At 40.6% G+C, this 19818-nt stretch overlaps 1 protein-coding gene across 1 annotated transcript; it reads right to left on the bottom strand.

Annotated features, from left to right (window-relative positions):
* Positions 1–3546: 3546 nt before the first annotated feature.
* On the bottom strand, positions 3547–8021 carry LOC106561973 (fibroblast growth factor 3-like). The gene is made up of 3 exons (XM_014126471.3): positions 7488–8021; positions 5990–6093; positions 3547–5345 (listed from the first exon to the last, which is right to left on the bottom strand). The coding sequence occupies exons 1-3, from the start codon at positions 7762–7764 to the stop codon at positions 4959–4961; spliced, it is 768 nt and encodes a 255-aa protein (XP_013981946.1). The 5' UTR covers positions 7765–8021; the 3' UTR covers positions 3547–4958.
* Positions 8022–19818: the final 11797 nt, after the last annotated feature.

The following is a 19818-nucleotide window of genomic DNA, read 5'->3' as shown; positions in this document are numbered from 1 at the left end:
ACTTTTGCTCATTATTTTATGGCATCTTATAAATACTGTCTGATGTGCACCAAATATTATTTCAGACAAAGAGTCTCACACAATTTGGAAATTGTGTCTATATTTAAATAAGCATAATTTAGACCACATCAATATGTCACTTCTCAGTCAAGTTGTTATTTGACCATTAGGGGAAGATGCTCAACAAATAAAAAAATTGATAACCAAAACAGTGAAGTGTCAATTTGGCTGAGAGGTCATGGTAAGCAGTGGAGACGGCCTGCACAGGACAGACACAAAAGCCTCACAAGGTTTTCAGAAGGCGGAATTCCTGGCCACACCATTTCAGCAGGCATGAGGGCCTGTCTCCTTTTGGAGAGACACTGAATACCTGCCGTTTTAATTTGGTGGGACACATTTCACTGATTGTTAAGATTACATGTTCAAACTACAATAGCAGCAACAATAATGGTAGCTTATTCAAATTCTTAAATTTCATAATCTTTGCATCATCACTCCTCTTCTTTTTAGCATTATTCTGATGATTGCTTGGAATTATATTGAATTTGCTCAAATTATGACTTGCTGTTCATAAGCTCATTATTGATTTATTTAGGTCACATTTCGTGTCATATATGAGTATATAAGCGTTTGACATTAAAAAGAAAAAGTATTTGCACTCCATATATTTACTGAAAAATCCAAATTGGTGCCACATTGATGTGCATTGCTTCATTATTACCATCGTTGTTTGGCGGAAAAGTGTAAAACGTCTAATGTTAATGTTTCACGTTATTAACGTTTGGCCTATTTTGTAATTTTCTGTAAAGCCTTTGTCTTATTAGAAAACCACTAGCCTAACGCCCTACCCCTAGGGTGCAGTGTCTACAAGTTAACACGAGATGCTTTCCATAGATGGGAAAAGAGAATCTGTGCTTGCTTACCTGTGATAGCCTATGGTTTATCCCGCCGTCTGCCGTAGTTGTGGAATACAATGCTTTCAATCACTGGATGTCATTACAGGTCTTACCGGGTCGACTGTGGAAGGGGAAGTTTGCTAGTGCACTAATGAGCATCTCCCCTTGACATGGCGAAAGCCAGACACACCATTGTGTTGTGCGGGTCAACAGAAGTCACCATATCGGGACGCAAACTCTAACTACTGACCTTTTGTTTACTTGCTTAGTGCCACTGAACTAATAAGAGTGTCATGTGCCTGAATAGATGTTCTGCGGGAGCACCGAAGGGAACAGGAGAACAACATGATCTGTGTGGGAATATGCAGAAGGGGCCAAGCTGCATGGTAGCCTCAATTTCTACAATTGAAATCAGTTTTAACTCCTGATTTCTGTATGCTTCCTATTAAGTTGAATGAACATGTCCCATAACCCCCAGTTAAATATTGATATCGGCTTTATCAAAATTGTCATTTTCATTCTTTGTTTGTAAGCTGGATGTAATTGTGGGTATAAAATAGAGGCCTAGTGAATAACCCAGTTTCAGTTATCATGTCAGATTAGGCTACAACCTTTACATGCAAGTTCAATTGATCCTGTCTATTTATTTTCATCTTCAAAAATGCCAGGGGGTCACACATTGATGATGGGTTAAGATCCCAGAAATGTTCCATAGAGTTCAAGTAACAGACACATCTCAACAACATCTGTTGAGAGGAGACTGCGTGAATCAGGCCTTCATGGTCGAATTGCTGCAAAGAAACCACTACTAAAGGACACCAATAGAAGAAGAGACTTGCTTGGGCCAAGAAACACGAGAAAAGGATATTAGACCGGTGGAAATCTATCCTTTGGTCTGATGAGTCCAAATTTGAGATATTTGGTTGCAACCGCTGTGTCTTTGTGAGACACAGAGTAGGTGAATGGATGATCTCCGCATGTGTAGTTCCCACCATGAAGCAGGAGGAGGTGTGATGGTGTGAGGGTGCTTTGCTGGTGATACTGTCTGTGATTTATTTAGAATTCGAGGCACACTTAACCAGCATGGCTACCACAGCCTTCTGCAGCAATACTCCATTCCATCTGGTTTGCGCTTAGTGGGACTATCATCTGTTTTTCAGCAGGACAATGATCCAAAACAACTCCAAGCTGTGTAAGGGCTATTTGACCAAGAAGGAGAGTGATGGAGTGCTGCAGCAGATGACCTGGCTTCCACAATCACCCGACCTCAACCCAATTGAGATGGTTTGGGATGAGTTCGACCGCAGAGTGAAGGAAAAGCAGCCAACAAGTGCTCAGCATATGTGGGAACTCCTTCAAGACTGTTGGAAAAGCATTCCAGGTGAAGCTGGTTGAGAGAATGCCAAGAGTGTGCAAAGCTGTCATCATGGCAAAGGATGGCTATTTTGAAGAATCTCCTTATATAACATGTATTTTGATATGTTTAACTCTTTTTTGGTGACTACCTGATTCCATAGGTGTTATTTCATAGTTTTGATGTCTTCACTATTATTCTACAATGTATAAAATAGTAAAAAAATAAAGAAGGAAAACCCCTTGAATGAGTAGGTGTGTCTAAACCTTTGACTGGTACTGTAATTCATGTCTAATGCTCTCCTGGGAAATATCATATATTTTTGTTAGCCAGCAGATATTAGGCTACATCAGAATGTAGATTTTATTGTCTGACTGATAAATGCATATCTTTGTAGGGTGACCGCTTAGCCTAGACCCTAGTCATCAGGCTATTAAGATGAAGACATTATGTTTTGTCCCGTGAGATTAGACGAGATGCAGCTGATTGTTGAAAATAAGACAGCGGGCGGGGAAACACAAAGGCTAATTCAATACTTCCACTTATCAAAAGTCCCACATTCCGGTTAAGTAATATTAGAGTTTGGCATTCACAACCAACTATAGCAACATGTTACACTTTCTATGACACAGTTTCTTTTTCAGGAGGGATTGCCTTGTTTATTGGATCTGAGGCTTTGGTCGGTTTTGAAAAAAAGCAGAATGTCTCGGGCGACACAGCTTCCCAGGTTCCCCCAGAGACGCTCTATTGTCATGCTCAGGAAGCTTTCAGACCCTCAAGGTATAGGATAACACTTCTTTATATGCTCCTATAGATATAGCAATACACAGTTAGTGGTTGGTTGCTAGGTTCAGTTTTTCATATAAACTTTCATTCAACATTCAATGACAGTGCTTGCAATTAAAAATATCTTATTGTATCCCTAACACTTTCTCTGTCATTAAAAGAGGTGCAGTCACTGTGAATGAGTGAACAGGGTACAGCACATAGAAGGGATTGGTTCCCCTGAGAGAGTTCCATTCTGCTGGAAGGCCATGAGAGCCATTTTACTTCAGGACCGTGGGATCACACTATTAGGGTTGATAAAGGCAAGCTATAAAGTCATGGTACTTGGAAGTAAAGAAACAACCATTCAGCTTTTAAAAATGTACATTTTGCCATCAGTAGCCAATATTATTTTGAAACTGTAATAATCACCTCGCCTTGACAGAGGTAACTCAGATGCTAAAATTAGACCTCCCTCTTAACCCCAGAAGCCTTTTTAAACACAACGTTCACAGGTTAAAAATGTCCATATGACATTAAAACAAATACTTGATAGTTTATTGTTTATATGTTACAGTGTTCACTATAGCCTCATGACTCAACATTCACCATAAAATAATTGATTGGTGGTGAACAAAATCATGACAATGACATATTTGTGTTAACATGGAGTGGAACAAAGCTGGATCCCCCATGCTCTGAACAGAACGGCAATCTATGAGCAACATGCAAGACCAAAGCTAGACCTACCTGGTGTTGGAACAGTGGTGTCAGAACTGACAGAGATGATCCCAACCTGGGTTGAAGTACAAAACATGGTCATGGGCAGAACAAAATGGAGTCAGTTGAGTGTGCTCTCATGCCCAAAAATGGACAACGAGGATTTGATAAGTAAATTTGACGTATTTTGTCTGTTCAGTTGCACTAGCTTGTTACACCAATTAACAAAACAAAGTCATGATTGACAAGCCAGATTGACCACTTGTTTTGACAATATATCTCGTTACCATACGTTGAGTGAGGGGTACGCCTGGTTGGTTACAACAAAGTAAAAAATAATAACATTGGTAAATGTAGAAACAATCTCATCAATAATTTAAAAAAACACAGGTACCAAATAAATATTCATATCATTAGCAATATACAAAGTACTTCTTGCAGTTTACAGACAGTACACTATCACATCATAACTACATTTCAAAATAAATGTGTTCCCATGTTTTTATTTGTTTTCTTTTTATGTTAGTTTGAAAAAGTGCTTTGCTATATTTCTATTTCTCTGGAGCATACCACCTCCTTGGCATCGATAAGCACTTGAATGATGGTGCATACCACCTACTTGGTATCTGTAAGCACGTGAATGATGGTGCATACCACCTACTTGGCATCTGTAAGCACTTGAATGATGTCCAGTTCTTGCTTGAACTTAAAGCTGCTGATAAATGAAACGGATATGAAAAATAACTGTACACATATATACATACATTATTTATGATCTTTAAAAAGTTCCACAAGAACACAAAAACAACTTGTCTTCTTCCAGGTAATATAACAGTAAGAAGATATCCAGCTGTGTTGACTTTAGTCACATTCACACGTGTATGTACAAAACAAACACAAAATGTATCATCCTTTCATACTTGTGTAGTGGTAGATCTAACTTTAGATGTATGTGCCTGACTTGAATTCCCAGGCAAATCTTGTGTTGGTATTGCAATAGTTGTAGTGGGATGGTTCGAGTTGCATGTATCTCAAGCAAGGATTTTGGCGGGAGCTTGAACAACGAAGTATAGCTTGCTGCCACTGACTGATCCAAGTGAAATGTTCTCCTTCTAAGATAGATATTTCAGTAAGTCTGTTTTTGGTCCGTTTCATGTGCCGTGAACTGGTGCTCCTCAGCGGAGAAATAGGGCCTACTGCTCTCAGGCAGTGGCGAGTGTTAGTCAGTCACCAGGCCTCTTGGTTCTGCCCTTTCTGCCCCGGGCCCTGTGTCTCCGTCTCCGGTGCTCAGCCCGGCCCATAGTGGGACTCTGCTGTCCAGCTGGAGGCCTCTGGCTGTCACGGAGCTTTCGCACCATCTCATGGTCCTTATTGCCTAGCACTCGAGGCAGGAAAAGGGAGGCTTTGTCAGTGCTGCGTGTCTTAAAGCCCCTCCTTGGCCGGCCTTTCCCATTGATGGACACATACCACTGCCTCTTGGCACTGGCTCGTCGTTTGCCACTGCCACCCCCTGCAGGGGGCTGCAGGGTGGAGTGGTGTCGTGAAGCATAGGTGTTGTAGCCCAGCTCATGAATCCGCTCCAGGAACTCACACTCCTGGTTGAACAGATCCTGAAAGAGAACAAAATGTCAATCAACCTTTCATCATTGTCAATCAGTCCTTTCATTAATCCTTTCATTCATGGCCTTGGACCAATACTCAAATAGACCTATCTATGAAATCACAATTTCACATGAAAGCTATTCAATTAGGCCTCCTTGATTCACTGATATCAACATCTACACACACACACACCGTTGTTTTGCTATCCTTGTGAGGACCAAACAATTGATTCCCATTCAAAATACTATTTTCCCTGACCCCTAACCCTAATTCTAACCCAAACCCCTAAGCCTAAAATAGCATTTTTCCTTGTGGGGACCAGCAAAATGTGAGGACTTCTGGGCCCCACAAAGATAGTAAAACCAAACACAGACACCCACAGAAACACAAACACATTCCATGTGATTGATCATAATGCCTTGCATTAATGATAGGCTGCTTCAAACTCTTGAGAACTAGAGCAGTGACCAATTAGTTGGAGCAGTCGCACAAGCCTCATATAAGATATGTTGTTTAGGGAAATCCCTAAAGTTTGGTGCAGTTTTACGCAAGATAAACACCCCAATGGATAGATGGATTCAAATAGCGCTCCTTGTTACCCGAATCCTCTTAAAGCATATTTAGGTATCTTGGCAAATGTGACAACACTTACCGAGGCGTATAGACGTCCTTTATCATTCATGGCCAGATACCTCCCGGAAAATATCCCCTTTATCGCTACCACTCCAACATCCACTGCTGTGATCTCCATGATGCCTGAGAAGATGAGACCAAATGTTATGCATTGATGCATTCTGAAGAACATTTACATCAAGCTATAGTAGACTATAGGAGTAGTAGTACTCTCCTTCATGACGCTATCATTTGGATGACGTGCAGTGGCTTCGCCGTTCTCGGGCTCCATTACGCACAGAAAAACGTTGGGCTTATCATGATAATAAACGTTATGCGTTTTGGTTAAGTGTCGGATGTAGAAACACAACGTCTATGAAATGTTAATAAAAATAGCTTTACTGTGTATCTTTTTTTAAATTGTTGGTTGTAATGTCATCACAAAAGTCAATTTGCTCACAAATAACTTGGATAAATTAAAATCTAATTGGATGTTTAGAAGTTGTAAGATGAAAAAAATATTACATTTGGGTTTATTTGCTCTTCTCATCACCCATTGATTAGTCTATGTAGGGTATTCAGTGGCTTCGGATAATCGTCATTGATTGGATAAATACATCCGCTACGACCCAGCTTTTGTGTCTCTCATAGTCTGTTAATTATGATGTTCATATGTAAATAGGCCTCGTTTTAGTGTTTGGGTTTGGCTAATGGGCGCTCTATTGCCTGATAAGTGACTATGCCTAAGTGTTTAAATACAACAGTTAATAAGTGTCCTCTGGTCACGTTTTCAAAGATATACAAACATGATTACACTGCCCAAGTCAAATGTGCAAGAGGAAACCATTCAGTATACCAATGATCTGTGAACGCCGTAATTGTGACCCTGATGAGGTAGCCTGGGGGGGCAGTTTATGTGGGGAACAGTGGGAAGTGATCCGTTTGGTATATATTGCATCACATGTATGACAGCTTACCTACCGGTGTTGTCGTCTATATGATCTACTGTACCCGATAGGCTAATACTGTTTTATAAAGAGCATGCCTGACCTAATGCAGCTATGAATAAAAATATAGTCCAAATCGCATGGAATGATACTTCCAGCGCCACACAATTAAAACATTAATTATTAAATGCAACAGATATTTCCGTTATAATTAAGTTTTTCAAATGCTTATGAAACAAACAGTGTTCTTTAACCACATGAGATCTTCAATATAAAACAAAATATATACGCTCTTAGGTTATATTGCGTGCGTCATATATTATGGTACCCCTAAAGGTTCTATATAGAGCCCTTTTTTAGGGTTCTTTGATCAGAACCCCGGAGGTTCTTCTTCACTCAACCAAAATTGATTCGATATAGAACCCTTGGGTTCCATAGGGTTCTATATGGAACCAATTTCGGTACTTGGAAGAACCTTAAGGGGTGCCATATATAAAGCAAGCATATAACCATGTTTGGTTATAACCTTTTTTTCTACGTGTAGGCTACACATATAAAGGAAATACAAAATGTATTATAGCCTATACTTACTAAATTGGTTGTTTTCCTCAAGAGAACCGTCTATTTTCCCGCTTGGGTGTATTTGCAAATGATATTTGGTTGCACAGTAAAGTTTTCTGCATCTTGGTGCTCCTCCGAGGTGCTCGTAGACTCCACCGCGTCCCCCAGCATCTCTCCGCTGCCTTGGGTCACACGCCTGGCCCCTGGCACAAGGCGCCCCTGAAGTCCAAGCAAGCCTCGGAGACAGATAATCCTGCTTGCTTTGGTCCAAGAAACTCAGCAACAACAGGAACTGAATTATAACCATTGTGGCATGGCTGTATATCCTAAGATTCTGACAAGAATGGATAGGAATGGCCTCCGGGGTCCCATTAAAGAGTTGGCGTATGCCTTTGCCGCAGTGCTGGCAAAACGTAATGATCCTGCCCACGAAACATTGGCACGCAGATGTGTTCCTCTGCGGTCTCTTTATCTGAAGTGATCTGGTGAAGCCGCGGTCGATTAGGGCCGGTGCGTTGGCAACAGTGCGGTCTCGTCCTGGCTGTTGTCGTCTCCTTTGCTCTCCCTACAGAGGACTGTAAAAACTTCTGTATCCTACAAGGAGCCTTTCGTGAGATTTCGCTGATCGACAGCGTGCACAGATCTAAAAGAACCTTCCAGTGACAATAGCCTGAACTCCGACCAATTGATACAAAGGAAAGGGGGAGGCAAGGTATCAGCCTTGCGTGAATCAAGAGAGTGCAGCGTGGATAAAATTACACAGCGTTACACACAGTGGCTTATTGCGGAAAACCGCATCACAAAGAGCGAGCCATCCGTTTCCCTCTGAACTCCTTTTTTGAAATATCCCAAAGAGCAAATTATACACTGTGGTTTAAGACATGTGCGCCTATCCAAGTGCCCTATCAATTCAGTTTAACAGGTGAAGGTAGGAGTCTTAAACAAAACAAAACATTTGGGTCGTGGCTCAAAAATAGGGTTATTTGAAACATCTGCAAACCTTTATGTCATTTCAATTATCCTAACTAAGCACTCCCAGGGATCAGTAAACCAACTTTTAGGGTTTAGTTTCTTTCGCCTATTAGGTCCGTAATAAAATAGTGTCTCACTTAATATTATAAATTAGACTACGGTTTGTCTAAGTGGTTTGAGAGATTACATGTAACTGAGCATTTCGGAGCATTTCATTTGTTTGCCCAGGCCTTCGGTTTGTGTAAATTATTTTCATAATTCTGTTACATTTCAGACTTTTTCCTATTGGATTTTGATCAGATAATCTAACCAGCCTAACATATATGAGGTGTTTCCACTATCATACTCTCAAATAGTTGAAACGTGGTCAAAATATCTAAAGTGACTGTCCTACCAATTTATTAACGCTAGCAGGTGTCATTAAAGATGACGAAATAAATATATTATTATAAGCTTTAGTATATTATAATTTGCCCGAATCTTTCTTTTGGTGAGATCGTTTCACAACGGAATCTTCAAGCAATGTGCCTCTGATGGAGAGCATCGCCTATCTCCAATAAGGCATGGAACGCACGGGGCCGGAGCGTGGCAAGCTACAGAATAACTTTTGGGAATCTTCCTTTTGTCACAGACCGGTATCCTCAGAACTTCATATCATCGCCATCCCGGAGAGCAAACCGTTAAATTCACTACTGACCTAAAACTATCGACTTGTTTTTCTATAATCAAAAGATGAACAGTTTTATTCGCCATGATACATTTCCAGCACATTTGAACAAGCAGAGAAGCACCATTATTGGCATTAATCCAATGTTTGAGTCGCAAGTGCAGTCCACAATTTTATTGTCTCCTCCTGCACAATATGCGCATTTATTCCTCTGTCTGAGATTGTGAAGTCCTAGGCTATTCTATTCCTAATATTAAGGCTCAGGCTATGTTGCACCCGGTGGGCGGAAGAGTAACACGGAAATGACTACTGCCTAAATTGCTTCCATCTTGGTCGCATTATGGGTTACCATTCTCGTAATTAGCACCATCTACACATCTCTCTGCCCTTTGGCGCTACTCCGGAGAATGCGATGAAGGCCATGGTTCAAAACTCCCTAAGGAGTGAACTGTTCATTTGTCTTCCCTTCCCATACGGTACTGTGGTACCTCTGTCTGTCAAATATAAGTCGTTTACTTGAATCAATAGAAAGGTGGCCATAACATACTCAGCATTGCGCATCGTAGACGCCTGCGAGTCAGACAACATACCAAAACATCAGCCAACCGATGTATATCATACGTTGTGCTGGTGACCATTTCTGAGAGAGACTGTCTTGATGTGGCTTGATTCTGACAGACGGTGGGTTGCTGGCACTTAAGATGTGGTCTGCTGTTTCTTCCAGCAAGTATTTTAATTATGGCCTATAGCAGCCCACAAAGCATCTCAGTAATAATCAGTATGAACAGTCTGATTTGCGCGACACACACACACACACACACACACACACACACACACACACACACACACACACACACACACACACACACACACACACACACACACACATACAGAGGGAGAGGAAGGAAGAGAGACTGAATGGTTGATGCTTAAATTATTCTTAAAAATACTTTTTGATTCTAAATGATTCTAAATGATTTGAAAATGTAATAAAACTGTTATCAAACTTAGTGACAAACTCACTATTGATTTTATACGACCTACTGTATCTTTCACAGTGTTTGACCTATCTTTCATCAAACCTTTTGGAATAAAGATCCCTTTAAGTTGGGCGTAATCAAGTTTTAACAACTGAACCAATCTGTAAATGTCCGGCTTGATTATATGGCTTGATTTGGTTGTTTTGAGTTGTGTTTTGGTTATGGTTCCCCAGTTTTATCCACAAGTAAGTTAAAGGAATAATCCACTCAAAAACGGTATTTTGGAATGTTTTTCATTCGTCCATTGTTGATTCAGTCCCAACATGTTTTTCATGTCCGCAATCAATCTTTCAAGATATAGGACTTTCAAAAAGCAAATTGTAACTTGCCGTTTTGCATCATATGATGCAAAACATCACATGCAAAACCTATTGGGAGTGTGTCAACAATGGACTAATTAAAAAAATACCAAAATATAGTTTTTATTGAGTGGATTATTCCTTTAAACAACGTGTTTTCTCCATGGTCCATTTGGTTATATGTGTTAGCAAGACTGCTTCATTATATACCACACTCTTAGAAGAAAAGGTTCCAGATAGAACCAAAAATCATTATATTCTTGCTTCATATATGGCATCCCATAAGGTTCTATATATACGTAGAACTGAAATTGGTTGTATATAGAACCCTATATGGAACCCAAGGGCTCTAAATGGAACCAATTTTGGTTCAGTGAAGAAGAACCCCTTGGGTTCTGATCAAAGAACCCTGCAAAAAGGTTTTATATAGAACCTTTAGGGGTGCCATATTTTTTTATTTTTTTATTTCACCTTTATTTAACCAGGTAGGCAAGTTGAGAACAAGTTCTCATTTACAATTGCGACCTGGCCAAGATAAAGCAAAGCAGTTCGACACAAACAACAGCACAGAGTTACACATGGAGTAAAACAAACATACAGTCAATAATACAGTAGAAAAATAAGTCTATATACAATGTGAGCAAATGAGGTGAGATAAGGGAGGCAAAGGCAAAAAAAGGCCATGGTGTCAAAGTAAATACAATATAGCAAGTAAAACACTGGAATGGTAGATATGTAGTGGAAGAAAGTGCAAAGTAGAAATAGAAATAGAAATAATGGGGTGCAAAGGAGCAAAATAAATAAATAAATACAGTATATGTGAAGCAAGCAACCAAACCCTTTTTGGTTCTATCCAGAACCTTTATTTCTGAGAGTGTACACCCAACTATTGCACCCAAGTGTGTTATCATTCATTTGACAAATTATTAAAAACTATGCTATATCAAGTGCAACCAACACATACATTTGAACCTTTTTACTTGAAGAATGAAAGCAAGAATTTCAGGGCTTCTTTTTTAATTGACCCCAAATTCCCCCAAAAAGTGCACAATAGGGTATTTTCTGACATTACAAAGGTTATTAGCCACAGGTCCTTTTCTTGGCCTCTTTGCAGAAAAAGGGAGTTACCAATAATCCAGACCAAATCAAAGTGACCTTTGAACCTTTTTTGCTGTACTTTTTCTCATGGCATGGTTTCTTTAGTGAGCTAGTGATCTGAGGGTCTGGCCAAGGCTGCAGCCACTTTCCCAGACGGGAATGCCTCTCGTTCCCTGACAAATCACTGCTGAGCCTCTTTTGTCCACTTTTACTTTGATCTCACCTGCTTGTCAGAGACTAAGAAAGAACTCCCGTACAGTTCGAATGCATTGCAAACAAATTGGCAACAATTTTCTTCTCTCATACCCCTTTAACCCAAGTTGGTTTGAAAATGTTAACCCTAGTTTCGCATCCCAATTGATTTTCTGCAACACTTTTAGTGATTGAACAATGATTTTTAAATGGAACATGATTTTGGCTTCCCCATTCAAATGTATGTTGTAATAGACTGTGGGAAGTTATAGTCATCTACTATAAATTTCTTCTGATGGAGTTTAACCACCAAATCGTTGTATAGATTTAGATAGTATGGTTGTGATCCTATTTGAATTAACTGGCTCCATTTGAAATTGTGAATGTTAGACAGCATAGAAATGACATCACGTCTTTTAGGGTGCCCAATTGCTGCCATGTATATGGGCAGATATTGTAGCAGTATAAACATATTTTCTAACCAATTATCAAAATCATTTGATCTAAAATAGTACCTGGCGCACTGTAACAAGACACATTGCACGTATGGTTGCCACAGCATCTGTGCTGGAGTTTTTGATGTGGATATCAACCTCTCCCAATATCTACGTTTTCCGTGTTTTCTATTGACTTACTGCAGGTAAAGCTCTGACAATCACTGTATATATGTCATATTGGTGCTCGGGTTCAGCAGTGCACCTTTGACATGTATTTGTTTATTTGAAGGACAACAAAAGGGATGTTCTTTTTATTATGAGAAGAAGGTCTATTACAAAGTCACTTCAAACTGAAGTTACAACCGCTGGAGCACTCAAGCAAGGAGCAAGCACTTTGGAGATGTAAAATCATAATATCATGTCACCTTCATGCACATTTTCCATTGTGCAGGATAGCTCTGATATAGTGCACTGGATATGTTAGCACTATGTGAGCATGGATGGCTTGAGGGGTGAGCAGACTTCCTCCATGCACCTTTTGTGAGAGACAGGTACAGATCTGTATGCTGTGCCTGATTAAACAGCAGTACTTCAAGTTGTGTCCTGGTAAGAGGGTTCTCTCTCTCTCCTCCTCTCACTCTCTCGCTCTTTCAATCTGCCCCGCTTGAAACCGGATAGGGCTGTCCTAAACTTCTAGCCCTTTGATTCCTACCTGCAGATCTCAAATACCTTTCGGTGGGACAGTGGAGTGCACTGCACCTTCCAACAGTAAAATGATTGTGGTGGGTTGTAACTCTATAAGCCATCAATGGCTGTCACACACCAAACAGTCACCGGGCAAGGGTTAGCCTGTGGGAGGGACAAAAACATTAGCCCATTTCTTGTCACAGGTTGCTAACAAGTACTCCAATACAAATGTCCTAAAATCGTTAAACTCACTCAAAGGGTATCCAGTTGTTTGATGAAAAAGACAGCCACGGTCATAACACACCCACAACCATTTCTCCATTCAAACCCATTCCTTTTGCAATACAACTGGATGATGATCGGATTTAGTTTATCTGTCAAACAGCGCTCCTCTCAACGGTTCTAGATAAGCTCCTCTGTGGTTACCACCCTTTGCTCCCCCTCAAGTGGCTGAACTTACCATCAGGGCTTGGGAGGTGGGCAATGCCGTCCCCTTGTCGCAGCGAGACGAATAGTTTGGAGTGACAGCGACGGAGCAGATGTCGGAAACTCATTTAAAACTCAATGTCACCTAATTTCCCTTTAATATAAGGCCATTGAAACAAGGGGTGGGGTGCTCCACAGGGGCCGCTGCATAAGAAAGCTGCATGTTTATGGTGTAAAAGACGGATGGCAGAGGATTGTTTACAGCATGGTGTATTGTTCTCAGGTCTCCTTTTCAAAGCGTCACAGTGACATTTATATGGACCCTTGGTGGACTTTTACTCTGGGCTTCTTTTGTGCCCCCCTCCAGAGAGACACACGATAGAAACCCAAGAAAATACCACAGAGGCTACATGAATATAGCCCTAGCTTCATGCTTAGATGGTTAAGCTGGTGTGATGTATGCATCATTACATTTTAGATATATGAAATGATGAAAAAAAGGTTTGTGTTTGTATTTCAGGATGGAAGGAGCTTGATGAGGCTTGATCATGTTTCTGTGTGGTTTTTTTATGGATGGGAATTTTGATAATCAGTTTTGGCAACGAATCAACCCAAGTGTGAAGGTGATGGCAACATAGAGCAGTTGGCTGGCGTGTCTGTGGAGTTTGCATTGACCTGTGGAGGGCCACGTGTTGCACGGTTTCTGGGTGGGCTAGTATCCATCAACACCTGGCTGATCCAAGGAAGAGACCGGGATGACCTATGACATGACTCAAGGAAGGATGATGGTTGTGATTTTTGTCTTCACGCAATCCAATTCAATTCCAAAGAGGTTTCTATATGGAACCCAAAATAGCTATCCTATGGGGACAGCTGAAGAACCCTTTTTTAAATGAGTATACCCATATGTACAGTAGGCTTCTGCCCTAGAACTGGGCCATCTTCCTAGAGTGTCTCTCCCTGGCCACGTTCTCTCTCCTCAGACAGCTCTGTCTGTCACTATTTGAGCAAATTGGCCCACTGACAGATCTCTGTCCTGCAGGTACTTAGCACCACTGCACTGTTTGCTGATGTCTTTCAGCCGACAAGCCTGAGCTATGTTAATACCATTCTTTCTGATGGGTTCTGAGTGACTCTCCCAAAATAGCACCTCGTGTGTGAAGTGGTTCCACATAATTCACCACCGTGCTGGATATAGTACCTTTAAGAAGGGGAGAGGGTATGTGGTGCTGTTCCTAGGAATCAGACAATAGTTACAGCATACACGGACACACGTGGACGATTACTCTTCTCTGTACTCACAGTCATAGTAGACATCAGAAAAAAAACAGCCACATACAAGCAATTCACTACACTCGCCATAACATCTGCTATGTATGTGTATGCAACCAATAGTTTGATTTTGATGAGTCAAAATTCTGAATGAAATGTAGAAGGGTACCAACTCAGAGACTGAAGTTGATCCTCTATTAGAAGTGGTTGTGGAAAAGACTGCCAAACCAGGGGAAGTGTCACATTTTCCTTGCATACTTCCAATTGTATGCTCTGCAATTGATGTAAATGTTGAGGCCATTATAAAGGACATCATACAACATTGCAATTAGTGATAACACTGAAGCATGCGGTAAGGGCCTGGCTTTTGCTCTCTCTCTCCCCCCTCTTAACTCTTGTTTGTGAAGAGAGGATTAGGATTATCATTGAATTCACTATACAACAAAGATTTAACCTAGAGCTCTTAGAGGGAGCGTAAACTCTTGTCAAAAGCAATGGAATTAGCGTTTCTGCAATAATGCGCTGACAACATGTATGAATACGTAACTTAAAATGGGTTTGTGTAGTAGTCTATTATATCTTATGCAGTATTGTGATGGTCATAAATGAAACGCTTATTGCGGGGTTTAGCCTTGGATCTTTTGTTCAGTGTGAAAAGAAAACGACTATGATTCTCCATAAAATATAGAATGATATGCATCAAACAAACAACACAACACAAGGTTTTAGTGATGAGGCACTTTACCACTTGTTTAGACCTCTGGACAAAAGTGACAAATTACAACCTGGAGCATGCTACGTCAATTTACAGTGTCGGAAAAGCATTCCCGGCACCCGATTTTGCAGGAATCGTTATAGAAAGGATAATGTAAATTCTATGCTAGATTTGGGGTTAGGGGCAAGACTGGTCGAGGGGGGTGCGGCCTGTCGGCCTAGCCGGTTGGCCTGGCTTCTTTAGTGATGAATAAAGACACAATTGTTTGTCAGTCAGACTGAGAACAGGTGTTACGGAGCTGCAGACTGTAAAGCTAGAGGCCAGTGGTCTTGCTCTCTGATTTCAGGGGACAGAAGAGGGGGGTTCCTATTATGTGGCCCGGCACAGCCTATGGCCACTGAGAGTGTATTGCCTGTCTGAATGCGGAGACTGTCACTACTTCTGACATACTGGGTGGTAACTCTAGAATACGTATGTGCGCACACACATTCTTCCTTCGTGGTTAGAGAAGCTACCCAGCTTGTGTCCACCCCCTTAGGGAATAACAACAATTTGTATTAGGAGCAAAAAAGGGTTCTTGGTTTCTATTTCAACGTTCTACCAATGTTTCATGGAAATGTCACAGATGTGTATAGTTTTGCCATAATGAAAGTTGAGTGCTCATATTTACTGAGGATGCACACATCAGACAAATAGTTCAAAATCTGTAGCTGGTTGCAGGAAGCATGCAGATGATATTAGACAGTAGAGCTGGAAACCACGGCAATGCTAACATTTTCCATTTACAGCCTTCTCCTCAACCTGGTCTCAGAGCATTTCATATTATTCTGTATGTAAATCCGAGATGCTCCATTTAGTATGATATGTTATGCTTTGTATGGTAGGTATTCATTTGTGGATGTCCATCACCCATTTCGTATGATATGTTACGAATTACAATTCATATTATATGTTACAAATTTGCAAAACGTACAATATTTTATGAATATTCAAAATGTACTAAATATTACGAATTTGCAAAACATATGATATGTTACGAATTCTAGCTAGGCAGCTAGGTGGCTAACGTTAGCTAGCTCACTAACATTAGCTATGCTAGGGGTTGGAGTTAGGGTTAAGGTTAGGGTTAAGTTGAAGAGTTTGGTTAAAGGGTTAAGGTTAGGGAAATGGTTAGCTAAAAAGGTCAAGGTTAGGGTTAGGCAAAGTGTTGGCTAAAAGGGTTAAGGCTAGGGTTAGGGGAAAGGTTATCTAACTTGCTAAGTAGTTGCAAAGTAGCAAAATGTAGTAAGTAGTTGAAAAGTTGCTAATTAGCTAAAATACTAAAGTTGTCCAGGATGAGATTCGAACTCGCAACCTTTTGGTTGCTAGACATTCACATAATCCACCCCGGGCCAACCATCCTCCTTTCATTTTTGCGCTAAGTAATTATCTGTCTTATGTAACCATACCAAGCGTAACATATACTAAATGGAGTGTCTCAGATTTACATACAGAACAATATGCTCTGAGACCAGGTTGTTCTTCTGGATATTTGTCACTGAAAACACTCCATGATTTATCAATCTCCCACTGCCCAGACTACATCATCATTGATTCTAGATAGATTTTTTTCCAGGCAGAGAATAATGTGCTTTGTAATGACATGAGGTGACATTGTGGAATTGTCGGTGCTAACGGTAACCAATCCATCAAGATAGTAATTTGCACTGGTGAAGGGGTTGTAGTCGGCGATTTCCAAGTTCTCAGTTGGCATTAGAGAAATTATGTCAGACTAATTTGAAATTGACTGTCATAACCCCACATTAAAAATATGTGATCGTGATTTAAGAAGACAATCAGAAATACTGTTAGAATGTTTTGCAATTGACTGCCATAGCCCAAAATAAAAAAGTTAACATTGGCTGTTAATTACATAATTTTTTTCACATGGTTGGGTTCTCAAGAATTTTCAGATATCTAAATGGGGTCGTGGACGAAAAAAGTTAGGGAACCCCTGATCTATGGGCATTCTCTAGTCTAATTTTATCTTTCAGATTTAAATCATTTTCATTTAGATTTTTAAGGTTTGGTGGGATTTTGGAAATTCTCCAGCGACCCCATTTTCATATCAGGTGAACCCATACGAGGTTGTGACCCCGAGTTTTGGAATCGCTGGGTTAAGTATGGTTGTTTCTCCCATAAATAGATACTGAGATGAGAGACGTTTCCTTGAACACAGTTTCCTTCAGAATGTAGATGTTGACATCCAAAGCTTGCTTGTTGCTTGTAGAAATGATCACAAATGGTCCACTGACAAAGGCCGTCAGTGATGGCAAATTATATACAGTACCATTCAAAAGTTTGGACACACCTACATATTCAAGGGTTTTTCTTTATTTTTAATTTATGACAGATTTGCACACTCTTGGCATTCTCTCAACCAGCTTCATGAGGTAGTCACCTGAAATGCATTTCAATTAACAGGTGTGCCTTGTCAAAAGTTAATTTGTGAAAAAAAAATGTTCTTAATGCGTTTGAGTCAATCAGTTGTGCTGTGACAAGGTAGGGGTGGTATACAGAAGATAACCGTATTTGGTAAAAGACCAAGTCCATATTATGGCAAGAACAGCTCAAATAAGCAAAGAGAAACAAGTCCATCATTACTTTAAGACATGAAGGTCAGTCAATCTTGAAAACTTCAAGAACTTTGAAAGTTTCTTCAAGTGCAGTCACAAAAACCATCAAGCACTATGATGAAACTGGCTCTCATGAGGACCACCACAGGAAAGGAAGACCCAAAGTTGCCTCTGCTGCAGAGGATAAGTTCATTGGAGTTACCAGCCTCAGAAATTGCAGCCCAAATAAATGCTTACAGAGTTAAAGTAACAGACACATCTCAACATCAACTGTTCAGAGGAGACTCCGTGAATCAGGCCTTCATGGTCAAATTGCTGCAAAGAAACCACTACTAAAGGACACCAATAATAAGAAGAGACTTACGTGGGCCAAGAAACACGAGCAATGGACATTAGACCGGTGGAAATCTCTCCTTTGGTCTGATGAGTCCAAATTTGAGATATTTGGTTCCAAACGTCTTTGTGAGACACAGAGTAGGTGAACGGATAATCTCTGCATGTGTGGTTCCCACCGTGAAGCATGGAGGAAGAGGTGTGATGTGTGGGGGTGCTTTGCTGGTGACACTGTTGGTGATTTATTTAGAATTCAAGGCACACTTAACCAGCATGGCCTCCACAACATTCCACAGCGATACACCATCCCATCTGGTTTGCGCTTAGTGGGACTATAATTTGTTTTTCAGCAGGACAATGACCCAACACACCTCCAGGCTGTGTAAGGGCTATTTGACCAAGGAGAGTGATGGAGTGCTGCATCAGATGACCTGTGATGAGTTGGACTGCAGAGTGAAGGAAAAGCAGCCCACAAGTGCTCAGCATATGTGGGAACTCCTTCAAGGCTGTTGGAAAAGCATTCCAGGTGAATCTGGTTGAGAGAATGAAGTGTGTGCACAGCTGTCATCAAGGCAAAGGGTGGCTACACTTTTAACACTTTTTTGGTTACTACATGATTCCATCTGTTATTTCATAGTTTTGATGTCTTCATGATTATTCTACAATGTAGAAAATAGTAAAAAATAAAGAAAATCCCTTGAATGAGTAGGTGTGTCTAAACCTTTGACTGGTATGGATGCTATTTTGCTGTTCCTTATGCATGAATTAGAGAGCAGATGTATCATCACGTTATTGACTGACTTTACAGTTCTGTCCTTATATACTTAGCATGGAATGCCCAATCTCAGTAATTGCTAACCCCGCTCATTGTACCTTGGCTACACATTTCCCTCTCGTATACTTTGATAAATCCCGACTCAATCGAGTGGCTTCCAGACTGAGTGGTGTGAAATTAAAATGTCAGACGGACTCACAGGCTAGCTTTAGAACACTTCTCACCCAAACACACACTCAAACACACTAATCATGCAGGAGTGCTAGTCTCAGACAGAACTGAATAGGTGCAGCAGAGGAGGGTGGTCGGCTGCTTAATAAAAAGCAGAGCTCCGCTCAGTGTGTTTCAGTTAGGAAGTGTGATGCTACAATGCTTAGCATACCCCAATAAAGCCAAAGACATCCTGTTGGAAGACTCTCTTCCCAGTTCCATAGTGTGTTTCCACCTGCACGAAGACAGCCCAGGCAGAGGTAGTCATCGATGCACAATGTTCAGTGTTATTCACCATATATGGATATTCACCCATTTTTATTGTGAGTGTGCTATAAGCACACCTAGAAGGTACCTAGACATAACATTCATGAGGCTAATATGGCACCCAGACCTTCTGGAAATTGATAACTTTTGTGGTATGTGAAAAGCGTTGCGTTATTCTCTAGTTACTCCCAAACAGACATTTTACAACAACAAAAATGTAACACACCGTCTCAAAGTTGTTATCAGATTGATACATTGACTAATTGGGGGATCCTACATTGGGAAATGACACCAGAAGTTAATCTTTTAAACATGATCCAGTTGGCAACCTTGGTGAGTTGGGAGGGGAATCTAAA

The sequence above is a fragment of the Salmo salar genome, chromosome 11, assembly GCF_965601325.2.
Source record: "Salmo salar chromosome 11, fSalSal1, whole genome shotgun sequence".
Classification (NCBI taxonomy): domain Eukaryota; kingdom Metazoa; phylum Chordata; class Actinopteri; order Salmoniformes; family Salmonidae; genus Salmo; species Salmo salar.
The sequence above is the reverse complement of the archived record's forward strand: the minus strand, read 5'-3'. Positions and strand labels throughout refer to the sequence as shown.

Coding starts and splice junctions, on each gene's coding strand:
- LOC106561973 (XM_014126471.3), bottom strand. CDS start 7,764: ATGGTTATAATTCAGTTCCTGTTGTTGCTGAGTTTCTTGGACCAAAGC. Junction 6,094..7,487: donor TGAGGAAAACAACCAATTTA/GTAAGTATAGGC, acceptor TCATCTTCTCAG/GCATCATGGAGATCACAGCA. Junction 5,346..5,989: donor AAGGACGTCTATACGCCTCG/GTAAGTGTTGTC, acceptor GTTCTCTTTCAG/GATCTGTTCAACCAGGAGTG.